At 38.5% G+C, this 20427-nt stretch overlaps 1 protein-coding gene across 2 annotated transcripts in view; it reads left to right on the top strand.

Moving 5' to 3' along the window:
• Fbxo42 (F-box protein 42) overlaps nucleotides 1–3294 on the top strand; it is a 104469-nt gene extending 101175 nt beyond the window's left edge. For both annotated transcript variants that reach the window (XM_067146418.2, XM_067146419.2), the window contains one exon: nucleotides 1417–3294. In XM_067146418.2, coding sequence (XP_067002519.1) covers nucleotides 1417–2266 — 850 coding nt within the window. In that variant the 3' untranslated portion in view covers nucleotides 2267–3294. The remainder of the gene's footprint in view (nucleotides 1–1416) is intronic.
• The last annotated feature ends 17133 nt before the right edge of the window (nucleotides 3295–20427 follow it).

Genomic DNA, 20427 nt, shown 5'->3' with positions numbered 1-20427 from the left:
AAAAAACTTGAGATAAAAATACAATCAGCAAATGCAATGGAAATATATGTTTAAAATGTACTGTACATATCTTCAGTCTTGAAATATAATCAATAAATGCAATGGAAATCTGTGTTTAGAATGTACATAGCTTTGAACTTGGATGAAATTAATTGTAAGTGTGGGTCCAACCGTATTTAATACAACTACGTATTGGTTGGCTGGAGGAAATACTTAAAAATTGGTAAAAATGTATAAGACATAAATGATCGGAAATTAAATTTTATATAACTTTAGTTATGTAGTACTTATCTATAGGACCACCAATAACATAAATATTTGATAATTAAACTTTAGTCCTTCACATAAACTACCATTTCACTCAGCGTGAATAAAATTATTTATAGCCTAGATTGTAGTGACTTATTCCCCGACTTAACATACCGATTTTCATTCAATTCTCTTCAGACGTTTTCTTGTGATACACATACATACATACATACATACATACATACATACATACTGTACATACATACATACATACATACATACATACATACATACATACATACTGTACATGCATACATACATACATACATACATACATACATACATACATACAGGCAGGCAGGCAGGCAGGCAGGCAGGCAGGCAGGCAGAAATTACAGAAAATTAAAAAGTGCATTTCCTTGTTACTGTGGACATGACCGATACAGAAATACCATTCTTCTTAAATTCTCAGCAATGTACAAACAAAGCCCTAATTTATATATATAGATTGTTCATGAGGCAAAACAATGCTATGAATAAAACAGTTGCCACAAACTTTGTTGGTGAAATACTGAAGAGCGCTGCTGTATATCTTGTACTTGCCCTCGACTTTTAGAATTTATATGTAGAATATACCGGATGGCTAAATATATATAAACCATTTTGATTTTGTATTTAATACTGGTAGTTCCCACATCTAGGCAGTATACATTGTATACACAGCTGTACATGTCTAAATACCCTCACAGTTCCTGTAATAACACTTTTGGTAAGTGGTTAACTACCTAGAACTAATAACAAAACTTCTGAAACAGAACATTACCCCCTGTCTGCTAACAGTTGCATTTAGATAAGTGAGTCAAGTCCTCTGTGGGTATATGTAAATGATAAGAGCAGATAACACAAAAACACGGAGAATATAGAAGACAAGTGGAATAGGGGGGTCTCGTCATAGTGGTGGGACTGTTCAGATTTACCCTTGAGTATCATAATCAAGGAAGAGTTATTATTTATTCCTGTACCATTAACAAGACTGTTAGACTAAACCCATCTTGTAAAGGGCTTTTTGACATAATTATAGTGTACATACTGAGAAACTCTAATTTGAGTTAAAGTTTCTAAGAAATCTACCAAGCTCAGTAATTTGTAAAATGTCTTTCTTTTCAGGTCAAGTGATGGTGCTGTTGAAGCTCGTCCTATTGACAGGGACCAAAATGTAAATGGACGTCGTGGTTCGTTACAGCGAAATTCATCTGCCAGGATAACTTCTGTAGCATCTACAAGCTCTAGTAGTGGCGAGGAGAGTGAACCAGAGTGTGTAGCAGCTGGTCCTAGCACTAGTAATCAATCTCCCGATTTATCTCCAACAGTTCCAGCTGCACAACCAAACATTCAGCGAGCCAGTACACCTCCAAAGTCGTACATTAATCCCACATTTAATGATCCTGATGGTCCTGAACCCAGCACGTCAAGTGGAATCGGAATGGCAGCTTTCCGAGATCCCTCTCCTGTTGTCCGACCAGGTGCTAATAGAAATCGCCAGCGGCAGCTGGAATCCTTGAAACGAATGGAAGAGAGGATACGTAGTTTATCCCGTGATGGCAGAAACAATAATGGTAATAATGACAGCAGTAATAGCTCTCCACCACGACAAGAACCAGCTAATGCTGCAGCTAGTCCTACATCATCTCCTTCCACGCCTCGTCGGATATCTTCTCCGACAAAAACTAATATCTCTAGAAACGGAATGACTATGTTTGTACTAGACATTTCAAATGTGCTGTTTGAAGATAGTTATGTTGAATGGTTGCCCTTAAGAAGTGAGAGGATTGGTTCAGGAGGTCCTGAAGAAATGATCTTGTATACTTTGGTAGCTGGTAAGGGAGAACTTGTTATGTTTGGTGGTATCCAGAAGGATGCAACATCCATCACAACTCAAGCTCAGCTCAATTGTAATATGACAAATACTGTTTCTAATTCCCTTTACTTCATTGCTGCACCTCGTGGAGTAATCTGAAAGCTTATGTCCATCGTCTAAATGGTTAAATTGCAATTATGTGTGCCATTTATTTTTTCTCAGGTTAACAATACCAATAAGTCTGTCACAATATAAATTTCTACATTTTGCAAATTGAAAAAATTGCTAGGCTTTGGATTGTTACAACTTTCAGCTATCTGCAAGAAGTTTTGCTCATGGAATTCTTAATGTGAATCCTGGTAAGGAAGTAAAAGGTTAGCGTAGTGGGGATTTCTCAATTTCTTTTTACATTTTAAAATGAATAAATAATGTATGATATGACATGGACATTTTCCTTACTAATGTACTTATTTTGAGAGTTTTGCCCCATATTCAATTGTGGGTCATTTGTAGGTAGATTGCTTTCAGAGTTATCACCAGACAAACAAAACAAAAGTGCAGACTGCTTTTTCCTACAGACTTATTTGATTTTCCTCGAAGTTGAGGATTAGTAGGAAAAAGGAAAGTAGTTGGATGAGGTACATGGTAATGGTCTACAAACATAAAATAATGTCTAATTTGATCATTATTTGAAAGGTAAGGCCACAAACGGCAGACGGGAAAGAGAAAGGTTACTTTAAAATGATACTATATTATTCTTAAGCTACGAACCTCTAAAGAAAGTTAACTTGTACCTTTTATGACAGCCAAAGGATACTGTGGGTGAATTTCAATCCACTAGGTGGATAAAATGTTCAAACATTTCATTTAGGTATTTGTAAGGTTTGATTTAATTCTACTCCTTTTTTGTTGCCATTGACATTCTGTAGTGACTGGAGAACTTAATAGTGCACTAGTTATAACAGAAAAATCTTAGCAGAGATAATCTGAGCAAACAAGCGGCACTATAGCTCAGTAGATGCACAGGTCGCCTGTATGGCGTCAAATCAAAAGACCTGCACTAGGCCTCTTTGGAGGCCACACACCATATACAGTGTAACTTAAGAGTTGGATCACGACAATACTTTGTCCTTGAAGTGTTCAACTCTTTGAATAGGCAAAATCTGTGGTGTATAAAGTCATTTTATACTGGATTAGTGTTTTTATTTTTTTAAATCTTCCTTTAACATCACTTTGGTAACATGTACATGATAGCATTGATGCATCTTAAGGATGTTACAGACATTTCTTGCATATACAGATAGAGATATTAAATGTAAAATGATTTAGATTGTGAATATGTATACATTTATTACAGAAACAAGAAAAATAACATAATCAAGTTTATGAAGTGGTTAATTACAGTTGAAAAAGCAGCTTCTTCGATGGCATAGAGTCTTATAAATTAATTCTGCACAACTGAAAAGTTGTTCACTTGAAACACTGGCCCATGGAGGTGACAGGAATTTATTTATTTATTTATTTATTTATTTATTTATTTATTTATTTATTTATTTATTTATTTATTTATTTATTTATTTATTTATTTATTTAAGGAGGAACAAGGAGACAAGCATTACATAATAAATCATCAGAACTCAAACAAAGGAACATTAAATAGTATCTCCTAGGAATGGGAAATAAGAGCGCATGTCTCATAGCCAAAGAACTTCTCGATGTCATGTTAATGAGAAATGTCCCATGAGACTCAAAAATAATAAAGCACATTTCTGGCATCGCATGCCGAGCAATAACAGAAATTTCTGTCCCATCAACGTTAAATCCTCGATCACACGCTTTTCCAGAAACTGTATCGCAAAAAAGGACGACTACGGCATACTTCCAAATCATGGTGTTAACGTCCTGTCATTGCAGTAATTTGAGGAAGTACTGTACTGAAAAAGCGATCGGCGGTGAACTTGCATAAGATTTCCATAAGCTGACTGCAAACAGTATACCGGTGACCAAATTGCAATGGAAGATTTAAAAAAAAAAAAAGGGATTTTGCCATCATGTTGGGCGCTTTTGTGTCTAACGTGCTTTATTTTATTAGATTAGAGAATTAAAAACTACTTTTAGTCGATTGTTGTTTGGCTCAGCGTTACGAGTATTTTAGATTTTTCAAAGAGTTTGGCTGATCAAAGTTGCTGAACTGAAAGAAGTTTTCAGAGGAAACTGATGAAGCTTTCCCGGTAAAACTCAATGTAAGGTTTCGAGATTTTTAAGTCGCGTACTGGTAATTAATGTTTGAAGCCGGCTCCACGCTCTAACTTGTCTGCCTCCCACCCGGAGGGCCCGGGTTCGGTTCCCGGCCGTGTCAGGCATTTTTACCTGGATGAGGGCTGCTTCTAGGTTCACTCATTCTGCGATTGCCTTTAATTGAGGAGCTATTTAATGGTGAGATGGCGACCCCGGTCGAGAGAGCCAGGAATAATGGCCGAGATGATTCGTCATACTGACCATGTCATCTCGTAATCTGTAGGCCTTCGGACCGAGCAGCAGTCGCATGGTAGGTGGAAGGCCCATTGGGGCTGTAGTTTGGTTTGGTTTAGGGGTGTTTGTAAGATTATAAGTATACATATTTCAGTCTTGTGATGTTTAGCCAAATTGTTGATGGTTCATCCGTTCCTGGATTTCCTGTTTTCCCATGTTGTATGGTTTTTTCCATGGTCCCTCCAAACATGGAGAATTCGAGGTTTCACTTTATTTTTACTGCATATAATGGCTGGCTATCAAGAGGAAGTAATGATTCTGGTAATATTTCCCCCACTTAGTGGAGGAAGACATGCATTTTTTATTCCATTTCAGCCACCTGCCTTTTTAAGTTTCAACAGACTGAAGAACCTAAGGAACTTAATGTACATTATCATTATAGACAGTTATGCCTTCCAGTGTTCAGTATGCAAACCCCTGTGAATTTACTAAACGTCGCCACAATCCTCTATTTGCAACTAGTGTTGCGGTCTCATTTAGTTCTATACCTCTTATCTTTAAATTGTTAGAAACTGAGTCTAACCATCATCGTCTTGGTCTCCCTCTACATCTCTTACCCTCCATAACAAGAGTCCATTATTCTCCTAGGTAACCTATACTGCTCCATTCACCTCACATGACCCCACCACCAAAGCTGGTTTATATGTACAGATTCTCCGTAGAGTTCGTTCCTAACTTACCCTTTATCTTCTCATTCTGAGTACCCTCCTGCCATTGTTCCCACCTGTATGCACCAGCAATCATTCTCGCTGCTTTCATGTCTGTTACTTCTAACTTACGAATAAGATATCCTGAGTCCACCCAGCTTTCGCTACCGTAAAGCAAACTTGGTCTGAAAACACACCGATGTAAAGATAGTTTCGTCCGGGAGCTGACTTCCTTCTTACAGAATACTGTGGATCGCAACTGCAAGCTCACTGCATTAGCTTTACTGCACCTTGATTCAATCTCACTTACTATATTACCATCCTGGGAGAACACACATCCTAAATACTTGAAACTATCTACCTGTTCCAACTTTGTGTCACCAATCAGACATTCAGTTTTGTTGAATTTCTTACCTACTGACATCAATTTAGTCTTTGACAGCCTAATTTTCATACCATACTCATTGCACTTATTTTCAAGTTCTAAGATATTAGACTGCAGGCTTTCGGCACAATCTGCCATTAAGACAAAGTTGTCAGTATAGGCTAGACTGCTTACTACATTTCCACCTAACTGAATCCCTCCCTGCCACTTTATACCTTTCAGCAGAGGATCCATGTAAACTACGAACAACAAGGGTGAAAGATTACAGCCTTGTCTAACCTCTGTAAGTACCCTGAACCAGGAACTCATTTTACCATAAATTCTCACTGCAGCTCAGTTGTCAACATAAATGCCTTTGATTGATTTTAATAATCTACCTTTAATTCCATAGTCCCCCAGTATAACGAACATCTTTTCCCTCGGTACCGTGTCATATGCTTTCTCTAGATCTACGAAACATAAACACAACTGTCTATTCCTCTTGCAACATTTTTCAATTACCTGGCACATAATCAAAATCTGATCCTGACAACCGCTCTGTGGTCTGAAACCACACTGGTTTTCATCCCACTTCCTCTCAACCACTGATCACAACCTCCCTTCCAAGATGCCAGTGAATACTTTGCCTGGTATACTAATCAACGAGATACCTCGACAGTTGTTGCAATCCCTCCTGTTCCCTTGCTTATAGATAGGTGCAATTACTGCTTTTGTCCACTCTGAAGGTACCTTTCCAACACTCCATGCCAATCTTACTACTCATTGAAGCCATTTCACCCTGCCTTCCCATTGTACTTCACCATTTGAGGTCTAATTTCATCTATTCCTGCTGCTTTATGACAATGGAGTTTATTTACCATCCTTTCCACTTCCTCAAGCATAATTTCACCATCATCATTTTCCTCCTCCCCATGAGCTTGGTTGTTCGCGACACCACCAGGAACATTTACTTTGAGAAGATTTTCAAAATATTCCTTCCACCTGTTCAGTGATTCGCTGGCATCTATTATAGATAGATAGATAGATAAGAAATGGGTGAGCCCTGTTTTCGCAGAGCTCCACGCGTAGGTCTATGAAGACCCTTTGTGCCCCTTGAACGGGTTTGCCTAGTCCAGCCCTAGTGCTCCTATAAAGGATACCAGTGTCCGGATTTTGGCATTCCTGATGTCCTCCAGGCTCACAAAATGTGAGCCCAGGAATCGATGTCTAGTGCTTGCAAAAGCCTCACACTGACATAACACATGCGCGGAGGTCTCCTCCTCCTTACCGCATCTTCTACACATCGGATCCTGGGTGATTTTCATGATGTGTAGGTGTCTCTGTAAGGTATTGTGGCCTGTTAACAGTCCAACTACCATTCTCATTCTGGTCCTATTCAAATTCATTAGGACCTTTTTATAGCTTTGACTAGGCCCTTTGATAAGTTCACGTGCCTGTCTTGCTATGGTTAACCTCTTCCAAATATCTAGGTGAGACTGGTTTATCCATTGGGATATTGCCAATCTCACACTTCGGAGTGACACTCCCAGGAAGGGCTCTGGTCCTATGAAGGAACCCATTGAGCCCTGTTTCGCTAGTTTGTCAGCTTCTTCATTTCCACTGATACCTGTGTGCCCAGGAACCCATAATAGGGTAATTGAGCTAAGCTCACACAGCTGATCTAACATCCTTCGGCATTCCCATACCAGTTTTGATGTTGTTTTAACTGCACATAGTGCTTTTAGCGCTGCCTGGCTATCACTACAAATAGTGATATGTCTTCTGTGTCCAGGCATATTCCATATATTTACAGCACAGGCTAGTATTGCGTATACTTCAGCCTGGAAAACAGTAGCATATTTACCCATAGGAAGGGAGAGCCTTGTCTTAGGCCCCCAGACCCCGGCGCCTGTGCCCGTCTCCGTCCGCGAGCCATCTGTGTACCACGTACAGCCCCCAGACTTAAGACGGGCCCCAGCGTCCGCGGCCCACTCCTCCCTTGTGGGTATCACCACTGTAAATTTATAGTTCAAATTAAAGCTAGGCTTCATCAGATCCCCGATCATCATTGTCATAGGGCAAGTCTGGTGAAGCCTTGTAAGAATAGAGGCATGACCTCTATTCGGGTTTTTGAAGGACCATCCTCCGAGTGACCAAAGGCGATAGGCACTCATTCCCGCTATTACCTTAACATATAAATGTAATGGGGGAAAACCTAGGATGGCCTCCATTGCACATAATGGTGTAGTATCCAGTGCCCCTGTTATTCCTAGACACGCAAGTCTTTGGACACTGTTTAACTTGGTGCTCACAGTTTTACTCTCTGAGCCTGGCCACCAAACTATAGATGCATAGGTGATCGTGGGCCGTACAATGGAGATATAGAGCCACTGGACCACCTTAGGTCTTAGGCCCCAAGTCTTCCCGACGGCCCTGCGACAGGCCCACATAATCTTGCGAGCCTTATCCACCTTATGATCTATGTGTTTCTTCCAACTCAGTCTTGCCTCAAGGATTATCTCTAGGTACTTAACCGAAGTTGTCTTAACTAATTTTTTCCCAAATAGGAAAGGCTCTGACAGTCCGTCTAGCCTCCTCCTCTTGGTAAATACCACAAGCTCCGTCTTATCGGGATTAACCGACAAGTCTGTCTCGTGGCACCATCTTTCCACCCTACGTAGAGAGCTCTGTACGAGTTCGGAAACCGTACTGGGGAAATTTCCTACCGCCATCAGGCTTATGTCGTCTGCATAGCCTTGGGCATATATTCCTCCAACATTTAACCTGGTAAGTAGTTCATCCACTACCAGACACCATAATGTTGGTGATAATACTCCTCCCTGTGGACACCCCCTGTCTATATTAGCTCTCAACATTACAGCGTTGAGGGTAAACAGAACTTTATGGCCCTGCAGTGAGGCCATAATCCATTTTATGAGCATGCTGCTCACTCCTCTTCTCTCTAGACTACGTTCTATGGAGCCCAAAGATGTATAGTTAAAGGCCCCTTCTATATCTAGGAATACAACCATGGCAAGTTGTTGTTGATCCAAGGCACTCTCCAGCCTAGAAACCAGCTGGTGCAGTGCCGTCTCAACTGACTTCCCTGGTTGATATGCATGTTGGTGGGAATGCAGGGGAAAGTCTCTTAATACTTTCTCCCTGATATGTCTATCCATGGCATCTATTATAAGTTCACTTGAATTACACAAAACACTGTTCATTTCCTTTCTCCCTTCCTTCCTAAGATTCTTTAATGCTGTCCAGAAAGGTTTCCCTGCTGCTTGACCTAGCCTTTCCAGGTTATTACCAAAATCTTCCCACGACTTCTTTTTTAGGATTCAACAACTATTTGTTTCGCTCTGTTTCTTTCATCTACATACAGTACCCTGTCTGCATCGGCCCTTGTTTGGAGCTATTTTTGATAAGCCTTCTTTTTACGTTTACAAGCTGCTCTTACTTCATCATTCCACCAAGATGTTCGCTTTTTCCGTCTTTACACGCAGTCTTTTCTACGCATTCCCTTGCTGTTTCTACTACAGCATCCCTGTATACCACCCATTCTTTTTCCCCCAAAAACCTGTACATTCCTAACAGACTTCCTGAATTTGAAGTCAGTTAAGATATAGTCTATTGTGGATCTGGTACCCCTAGCCTCCCATGTGTAACAGTGAATAGCCTTATGCTTGAAGAATGTATTCATAACTGCTAAACCCATACTAGCACAGAAGTCCAGCAAACACTTCCCATTCCCATTAGCTTCCATATCTTCCCCACATTTACCAATCACCCTTTCGTATCCTTCAGTTCTATTTCCAACTCTTGCATTGAAATCACCCATTAGCACTATCCTGTCCTTGCTGTTGACCCTGACTACGATGTCACTCAATGCTTCATAAAACTTGTCAACTTCATCTTCATCTGCACCCTCACAGGGTGAATACACTGAGACAGTTCTCATCCTGATTCCTCCAACTGCCAAATCTACCCACATCATTCGCTCATATACGTGCCTGACCGAAACTATGTTGTGTGCAATAGTATTCCTGATGAGCAGCTACCCCATACTCTGCCGTTCCCTTTTTAACACCCATTGTACACTTTATAATCTCCTATCTCCTACTCGTTATCTCCCCTTACCTGAATATCAGTTACTCCTAGCACATCCAAGTGCATCCTCTTTGCTGACTCAGCCAGTTCTACTTTCTTTCTCCCATAAGTTCCATTAATATTGATAGCTCCCCATCGAATTCCATTTCGTTCGCCAAGTTGTTTCCAAGGAGTACCTCGCCTGTCAAATGGGAGTGGGACTCCATTACTCCCATAGGTCCAAAGCTTGCTTAAAATGTTCTGAGCTCGGTAAATTCATGAAGCAGGATGCTACCCTACTTGCACATAGTCCAAGTGAGGCTCTCTCCTCTAACAGGTTATGGACCACTGGTGGATTGTATAATCCTAGACGCCTGAGCACAAGAAGGGCCGTGACTCAGAATATGTCCGAGACGCCCACTCCCATTCTGTATCAACTGGTATCCCGACTCTCAGGACCACTTACTAGGCCACTCAGCTGTTGCCCATGGTTCATGAACTATGATGTGACTACAGTAACCCACACTATAAACCATAGAACCTAAGAGTTACTAAAATATTGCCTGAAACTAGAAATTATATTTTTTTTTAAAGCAATTTGTATAATCGGTATTGGTTTCAGCTAATTTCTTCCTTTAATTTTTCTAATTATTAAGAAAAATACTTAGCGGAAATACGCACAAAATATTGTTCTTTGCGGCTAACCAATTTATACAGCGCAGCAGTGTGTGGCATGTGCTGTGAGGAAGGGTGGCAAGGGTACTTTTTTTTTTTCCAAGGTCATGGACACAGGTATGATTCACCCTCTTGCTGCACTTGTGTTGGTCTGGCATTCTCACTCATTCAATGTGTGTGTTCAGTTCTATCTAGTGTATGTTACTTTGTTAGTGTGTAGTCAAATACTCAATAATTGTAACTGTATAATCATGGCGTACATCTGTTTAATTGTAATACATGTGTAATTATTGTCCCTTTGGTGAAAGTTTTATTGTATAGTACTATTATTACAGCAGTAAATTTCTTAGACTCAGCCTTTACCTAGTTGTCGAAATTCGCTCACACAGCATTAAAAAATCCAAGTTTTATTCTTCATCACCATTTAAAAAAATATATAAATACTTATCATTTTATAGTTAAATACAAAGTTTTTATTTATTTATTTATTAATGCTCGACGATGCTGAAATATAAATATTATATGCCAGAAAACTGAATCTTAATGGGGCTCATTATAGTTCAAGTTTCATTATGATACAGATACTCCACCAATCAGAGTTCAGATTTTCATTATGATACAGGTTCTCCACCAATCAGAGTTAATTTTTTCATTATGATACAACTGTTTGACCAGTTGGGTAAGGATAGCAAAATCAAACATGTCGGACACACATATCAACAGCAATGCACATTCTACTTCCAATATTCCGCAACCACACGGCACATTCCCGCAAATGCACTTTACCAACTGTACAATAAACAATTTGTATTTGAAATAACACTAGGTTATGGTAACCTTCCATTAAAGCTTTGAAATCATACAATATTGTCAAGGTCTCTGATCCACTCATGGAAAATCAATTGCTCGGCGCTCTGTTCAGTAAACTCAACTGTCAAGCGACATCCCGACAGAAATTTATGAATATTTAAAAAATATAGTTATAATTAGTGTCGAGCATAAACAGTCGTACGCAACTCACCTATAATGGTAATTAAGACATTCGTATGGAAATGATAAAACTCACTTCACTTGTTTTATATACATACTCGTGTCTTAATTATTGGCGTTATAAGCTTGTTGCATAATGTACTATTATTTATATATTTATAAAAGAGCAAACAAAACAATAATTCAAAGTGATGACACTCAATTTTTTTAAACTGTAAGTAATATTTTGTTTCCAAATAGTTCCTAAAATGGGTTTTATTTCATTTCTTTTTGCAAATCAGCAGTTTGTTGAACAAAGAAAATCCATTACTGTGAAGAGAAGAAATTGTAGGAGGAGGATGTTACAACAGATTAACCGAAAATGTGATCCTTTAAAGCAGCTTGAGTCCCAAACTTTCAGAGGAATGTTTACAACGTAGAGATTGCAGCACTGTTTGTCTTGACTCGAGAAGTGTTAAGAAATTATCTGGAATTTGGTCTTGAGAGAGAAGAATTTTCATCCCTAATATCTGTCGTATATTTGGCTAACAAGGGGAACCCACCAACCCGATTTCCCGGAAGCTTTGCTCACTGAAAGAGGGGTTTATATCTGTAGACACTCTACCGTTTCCAAGAAAATGACGGTCGAAGTTTCCGACGTGCTTTACATGCCTATTAGTCTGTAACAAGTTCAACCAACATGGTGGCGCTGTGGCTTTCGCCGCAGCTTCACACTTTTGTGCCCCGTGTTCAAATCCCAATGAACTGTTTTCTTTTCTTGTTTCATTTTTTAAAAACTTTTGTTCAGTGACAATAATTACTACACGAATGCTTTTGTTCAATGTATTTTACAATATTGTTGTCCTTATTTGTTTATGTTCTGTCTACTAAATGAAATTAAACCATCAATAAATGAATGAAATAAACTTACTTGAAATTGTTTTTGGAAAAATGAACCATGTGCATGGTTTCTCGCAAGCTTATTGCCAATGCGTGAAATTTTAGGTAATATTAATGACATTTCTTTTCCCGAGTGATATTCCTGCCCAGAAATATAAATGTGGCAGACCTGCCTCCGCACAATGCTTGAGGTGTGCGAAATTTTTATGTTTTGAATATTTCTACGATCAGTATCATCCAATGGGAGTGCACCGTATTTCTCTGAAGCGTTCATAATATAAGAATGAAATTATAAAACATATATAAGTAATAATAATAACAACGTAAACGTTTCCACCTTTTCAATACTAAAATATATTCACAAAATTATAAATTACACGGTACTAATTTAGACCCATCTAGGGGTCATCATCAGCCGTATTGAAGCAAAGATCACTTTTGCCGAAATCCTAAGAAAATGTTATTTTAAAGAATAACAAGTGAATGTGGTAGATGAAATGAGATGTTATTATGGTAATAGTTAACAATACAAGGAATATACATACTAAGAGGTTTTTAACAAAGAATAAAGTATAAATGGGGTGTTGTAAAAATTATAATCATGGAAATCAGCAAGTTCTTGTATTGAAATGACATATATAAAATTATATATGGCTTAGGAAGAGGGCTTAAGGTGGGGCTGAAGGGTGCGGGAGAAAGTGTAATTGTCTCGGAAAAGTACCTTTGATTAAATTTAGGATTGAGTTTAGGTTGGCTGCATTATTGTTTCTGAGGAAAGTGATAAATAGATCGAAGAGTATGTTGGGTTTCTCTGAGATTTCATTGAAATTTAATCCTAAATTTAATCAAAGGTACTTTTCCGAGACAATTACACTTTCTCCCGCACCCTTCAGCCCCACCTTAAGCCCTCTTCCTAAGCCATATATAATTTTATATATGTCATTTCAGTACAAGAACTTACTGATTTCCATGATTATAATTTTTACAACACCCCATTTATACTTTATTCTTTGTTAAAAACCTCTTAGTATGTATATTCCTTGTATTATTAACTATTACCATAATAATATCTCATTTCATCTACCACATTCACTTGTTATTCTTTAAAATAACATTTTCTTAGGATTTCGGCAAAAGTGATCTTTGCTTCAATACGGCTGATCATGACCCCTAGATGGGTCGAAACTAGTACCGTGTAATTTATAATTTTGTGAATATATTTTAGTATTGAAAAGGTGGAAACGTTTACGTTGTTATTATTATTACTTATATATTATTCTCAGTTCAATACGGACCAAAAACATGAAATTCATAACCATTCATTACAAAACATTGTAATCCCAGAAAAATAACACACACATAAATAGGCTATAATAATAAATGCATAACACTTTTTGTGAAACCCAGTTGTAATTTTACAATCAACTTAATGCCCTTGTATCTGCTAACTTGATAAGAAATGTTCGTGTAGTAATAGTCAATGCACATAAATAAATGATACCAAAAAAAAAACCACAGTTAAATGGTATTTGAATACAGGGTGCAAAAGTGTGAAGCTGCGGTGATAGCCACTGCGCTGCAGTATCCGTTGAACTTGTTACGCGCTAAAAGGCACATACAGCACGTCAGAAACTTTCTTAAAAATGGTCGAGTGTCTACGGATAAGCCAAAACTTGTTCGTTTATTTCGACCCCGCTTTCATTGAGCTAAGTTTCTGAAAAATCGGGTTGTTAAACTCGGTGGGTTCCCCTCGTAAGTCATGGGCAATAATGGTAGCTGATCATATTGCTAAGGGATGAAAATTTAAAACAGAAAGCAAGATTTCAAACAGGGCATTAAACAATTATATCTACATGCAAGTACAATTAATTGATTGATTGGATTGATTGATTGATTTACCAATGTATGTATGTTGACAAAACACAAAATTCTTGATTAAGTCATAAAAAAGTGTTTATTTACAAATCATGAAAACTAAGCATTATGTTCAGAAAAAAATATACATGCACAGTCGAATCACATTGTTATGACCACCTGCTAGTATCCAGCGTAACCAGTTACGTGTGGTGATGGTGAGTGCTGATAGGTGTCCACAGGCATCTGGAGTCATACTGTCTGCAGTGCATTCCACAACTGTTACGGGTGCATGGCTGAGGGGGCAGACTGCGAACACGATGATTGCAGTGATCCTGCAGATGTTCAATTGGATTGAGATTGGAGCTGTTTGGGGGCCAGGGAAGAACTTTGAAGTCTTGATCATGCTCTTCGAGCCATATGGCAAGACGCATTATCATGCTGGAAGATTCCATCCACCCGAGGAAAGGCGAATCATCCTGTATGGGTGGACGTGATCGCTGAGAATGGATTCATAACCAAATTGATCAATAATACCTATCACACAGATGATAGGACGTAGAGAATACCATGAGAGCATTCCCCAGACAATAACATTGCCCTCCCCCCCCATCGCCTTGTTTAGGGTTCCTCGCTGGACACACTGATGTCCATCCATTCTATGCAGCTGAAAATGTGACTCGTCAGAGGAGGCTACCCATTGCCATACTGTAATTTATGTGGATGGACCTGTGTTAGCATGGGTGCAGTCACCCTCTTTCTACTCTGGTGTCCCATTCACAGAATGTTTCACTGAACTAGTCTGGATGTCCCCTGGTTTATCTGGGCGGTGAGCTATTCCATGTGCCGTTGTAGTCGACGTTCACTTCAGACATGAACGGCGCATGGATCTCCACAGTTCCTACGATAGTTATTTCCATTGGTATCATTCATCCACTCACGAATAGAGGCACGTAAACAGTTCACATACGTTGCTACATCTGAAATGTTGCCCCCCCTCCCATGGTCCGAGCCAGTGATCATCCCTTTTTGCAACTCGCTTCCCTTACCCATAAAAGCAGGAAGTGCAATAGATACAGCTGGCCTGTCAGTCTCATTACATGCTTGCTTCATCAGCTCATGTCACGGGCTATGTGCAGATGACTATAATAATGGGATTTGACTGGTTGAATATATATATATATAAAATGTTCTTTGTCATTCTTTGTAAAAAAAAAAATAAAAAAAAAAAAAGCTGACACTACAAATTGACGACAATATTACCTAGCGAAAAGACTATGTCTAATAAATAATCAACTTTGAAGAAGTTGGGGTCTAACAAACCAATATAAACCCCCTGTGGGTGGGGGACGCAGACGAAGAATACACCCACAGTATCCCCTGCCTGTCGTAAGAGGTGACTAAAAGGGGCGACCAAGGGATGATTATATTAGAATCGTGAAACTCCTTGTGATTAGTACCACCACGCGGGGAACACCATGGGTCGCTTTTCCTTGCGTGTAGTACCACTATGTTAGGTACCAAATATGTTTGTGATTAGTAGCAACTGAGAGTGCAACGGCTTTTACAGTACCTGTGATTAGTAGCACTATATGAGCGACACCATGGGATGACGGAATCCATGGTTCTGGCTTGCCTATGATTAGTACCCACTATATGAGGGACACCACAGGATAGTACAAGTCCCTGTGGTTAGTACACTTAGGTGATGAACAACATAGGTTTGCGTTGCCTGGCAATAAGATAGAGTTTGAGGGATGTTCCAGTATTCAACACATTGTAAAATATATTCATTTATAAGCAGACCGGTTTCGACTCTCTTGGAGTCATCATCAGTTCTTGTAGAAAATCAAATCAAGGGGAATCTGATAATCATCATAATAAAAAAATTATATACCTAAAGGCGATTGCCTGGAAACACATCAATGGATTGCAAAACATTACCTTCAAATGTAACGTACACATGGTAAGCTGTACTTGGAACTTTAAAAGTTCTTAGTTCTGGCTTAAACTGTCTTGTGTTCATGGAACACGGAACACTGGAAACATGCACTGGTTGAAAATATACACAAATGCGACATGAACACTTATAATGATATGAAACAATTGGCGTTTCAAGAATGTTCTTGTGTGGTATAATACAGTAGTCAACAAGTTTTGTTTTTATAAAGGTTCACATATTCCAGTCCAAGGGGGTCGAAACCGGTCTTCTTATAAATTAATATATTTTACAATGTGTTGAATGGTGGAACATCCCTCAAACTCTATCTTATTAGTTATACGTCAACACGGAAGTGAAGATCATAGCCTACGATTGCTTGTCAATGGCACTGCAATGTGTGAAACACAATAGGTCTGTAATACATGTGCGAATTTCATTACCTGTGAGTAGTACCATAATGTGTTGAATATCGCGAGTCTACACTACTCTTGATTAGTACCGCAACACGACAAATACTATGGTTCTACTTTTCTAGCGATAAGTACCATTCTGAGGGGCTGATGACTTGGATTTTGGACTCCTTTCGACTACAAGCTTCATCGATTCAATATCGTGCTATAGCAGCAGTCCCTTGGTCAGTTATACTATTGTTTTATGCCAGCTTCTGTGCATGCGAGGCACTGTGGGTCGGTTCCATTGATCATTTTAAATTCATATCCATCCATCCATCCATCCATCCATCCATCCATCCATCCATCCATCCATCCATCCATCCATCCATTCATTCTTCGTCCTCACGTTTTGAATTGTGGTCAGTGGAGGATTTCGGGTTTTTAGATTTGTCATTTCATTTCGTACCATTAGGGGCCGATGACCTAGATTTTAGGCCCCTTTAAACAATAAGCATCAATCATCAATCGAACCAATATAATATTACAGCAACTACCTCAACATTCCATCTCAATACCACTTGTACCACAGGCAGACAGAATTCGTGGTGTAGTCAGACATCGTCCAAACATGTGTAATAGCATGCGAAAGAAATACTCTCTCACCAAGGTCACTTACCCAAATATAAATTATTACAAATAATGTACACAAAATTAATAGTATCAAAGTTTCTAACGTAACCAAATCTTATGAAGCATGTAACTATAGCCAAATGAAAGCTCATTAGAATCACTAACATTGCCACTAATATAAATGTAATGGTAGCATAAACATGACATGAAGGTACACCCTGGTGAAATCTAAATAAATTATTCAATATGTGTAAATGAAATACTTCAGTAGAACCAGATCAAAGTGGTAATGGGGAAGTATGGATCTAGAATAATTAAAACAGTACAGATGCTCTGGGACTGCAGGTGTCTGTAACATCTTTAGCGCACAGACTGACATGTTTCATAGTATTCATCTGATTCCAGGCTTGCATAATTGATGGGAACATGGTTGAGTTCATTGTGATTAGAAACTATACCTGTCACTTAATATAAAAATTACCCTGTGTTTAAATGTCTTTTTAACTAAACTGATATGATTTGATATGAAAATGCCTATGGAAATTCGATGACTGCTAGAAAAGTATATATATCCTATTTAAAAAAAAGACAGTGAATTTCACTTCACCCGTTTTGTCTGTAATAAAAGCTCTATTATGAATACATTTGACTTGTTTTGATAGTCTTCCTATCAGTTATATATCTTGCATTTCAAGGACTGTCCTAGAACTGAAATCAGAAATAAACTGAAATTATTTCTTCTGACATAAAATATCAGAGATCAAATTGTACAATTTTTGAATGGAGATATTATTATTATTATTATTATTATTATTATTATTATTATTATTATTATTATTATTATTATTATTATTATTATTATTATTATTATTTGGTATGGGATTCCAAAGGAGAACAATAAAACTTTGATTTCCACCTATTCAATAATTCAACAGCAATTATAAAATTAGGATCTCATCCTTATTTTATTGCTAAATTATTAAAAACATAGGACATGTTTCATTCAATTTTTGAACATCTTCAGCTATACACATTTTTAACAAGGTTAAAACCGGTAACATTATTTTATAACTTGCACTTATTGTTTACTGCTAACAGACTTAATCATAAAAACTATTAAAATTCTTTTGAATATAAAACATTATATATTACGTCGTCTTAGAAACTTTAAAATCTTGTTCTAATATTTGAAATACAATGTCACAAGTTAGTCATGTATAAATACATTTACAATCTGTTAAAGTTGTTGAATATCTTAAAATTATTTGTTGGAATACACATTAAAATCTTTTTGTTACTATTGGCGTGAGCTTTACCACACGTTGTACCTTATGGACATAAAACCTTAGTGCACTCTCAAAACAGCTGAGTTTAGGCATGACTAAATTAACAAAATGAAGCACACTGTTGATTATAGGTTGAAAATGAAAACCTACAACCTGTTTTCCAGTCATTGACCGGGTCAGGGATGTAATGAATGAAGCAGATATAGGCTGTTAGTACGATGGGGTCGCCACTCCCAAAGTGATTTATTAATGAATGATAGATGCTATGAAATGAGAATGGAGAGTGTTGCTGGAATGAAAGATGACAGGGAAATCCGGAGTACCCGGAGAAAAACCTGTCCCGCCTCCGCTTTGTCCAGCACAAATCTCACATGGAGTGACCGGGATATAGGTTATAAATTTGTCGTACTTTAAATATTTAATGTCCAATTTTTCAAATTCACGACTTGCTTGTAGACTTTACCAGTGTAGAGCAATTCTACAAACGTCAGCAAGAACTCAGTCAAATGGTGACAGTCTTGATGATAACTTCATCGAATTTTATGAAAGTAAGTTTGTTGACATCTCTGTAACAGGAAAATATTTTTGTTAAAATATGTTAGATGGTTTAAAAGTTGAAGAAGGTAATGTTGAAGGATCAGCACTTACCCTTTCTACTTCTGCCTGCATTTACATTAGTGCACTCAGCTGTTTGACAACTACTTGTGCTCCTCGTGTTGTATGGTGTGAACGAGACAAACACAGGTCCTGCCATTTTGAAGGACGAGGTGAGGCGTGTCATCTGCCAAACGAAGAATGGAAAGGGCCCTGGACCTGATGAAGTGCATGTAGAACTCTCACTCCTGGACAACAATGGTATCATTATTCTGACAGAGCTATTAAAAAAAAAATCTACTCAACTGGAATAGTCCCAGAAGACTGGCTTAGGTCCATTGTTATCACTCTCCCCAAAAAGGCAAATGTCAGACAATGCGAAGAGCATATCCTAAAGATATTCTTAAAGACCATTCATTTGCAGAATCTGTGATAAGTGTGAAGAAGTGATAACTGAAACACAGTTTGGATTCAGGAATGGTCTTGGGACTAGAGATGCACTTTTCTGTATTCAAGTACTTGTTCAGCGTTGCTTGGAAATGAACAAGGATGTCTATGCATGTTTCATAGACTACGAAAAGGCATTTGACAAAGTCCAGCATGGAAAGTTGAAGGGAATTCTGCAGAACATCGGACTTTACGACCAAGATATTCGGATTATTGCCAACTTGTACTGGGGTCAGAAAGCAGCAGTCAAGATTGAGGAAGACCTGTCAGAAGAAATAGACATCCGCCGTGGCGTTCGACAAGGCTACGTATTATTGCCTCTACTCTTCAACATTTACTCGGAGGCTATCCTTGCAGAAGCTCTGGAAGAACTGTCTACCATAGGCATCATTATCAATGGGGAACGTCTAAACAATCTCCGTTATGCTGACGACAAGGTATTGCTAGCAGACAATGCAGAAGACCTTCAAGTATTATTAGACAAAGTGAATGTTGCTAGCAACAACAGAGGACTGAAGATAAACATTAAGAAAACCCAGTTCATGGTCATCAGTATACAGCAAGACGTCCACATGCAGCTCACTCTCGACAATGGACCCATTGCTAGGGTTCACCAATACCAGTATCTAGGATGTTACCTCAACCAGAAATGGGACTGCAGCCAAGAAATACGGGTCCGCATTGAATATGCGAGAAGCATCTTCATGCGGATGAAGAAACTGCTCAACAACCACAACCTACAACTAAACCTAAGGCTCCGTCTGGTCCGTGCCTATGTCTTTCCCACGTTACTTTATGGAATGGAAGGCTGGACACTTACTCAAGCCCTCTGTAAAAGACTGGAAGTATTCGAAATGTGGGTGTACAGACGGATGCTTCGCATTTCGTTGACAGACAGAATCCAGAATTCCGAGGTGTTGGATCGATTTGGAAAGAAGACTGAAGCCATGCTGACCATTAAAATACTTCGGCCATATAATGCGGAATGATAAGAACAGA

This window comes from Anabrus simplex, chromosome 4 (genome assembly GCF_040414725.1).
Source record: "Anabrus simplex isolate iqAnaSimp1 chromosome 4, ASM4041472v1, whole genome shotgun sequence".
In the NCBI taxonomy this organism is placed as follows: domain Eukaryota; kingdom Metazoa; phylum Arthropoda; class Insecta; order Orthoptera; family Tettigoniidae; genus Anabrus; species Anabrus simplex.
This window is presented reverse-complemented; position numbering and strand designations above follow the sequence as displayed.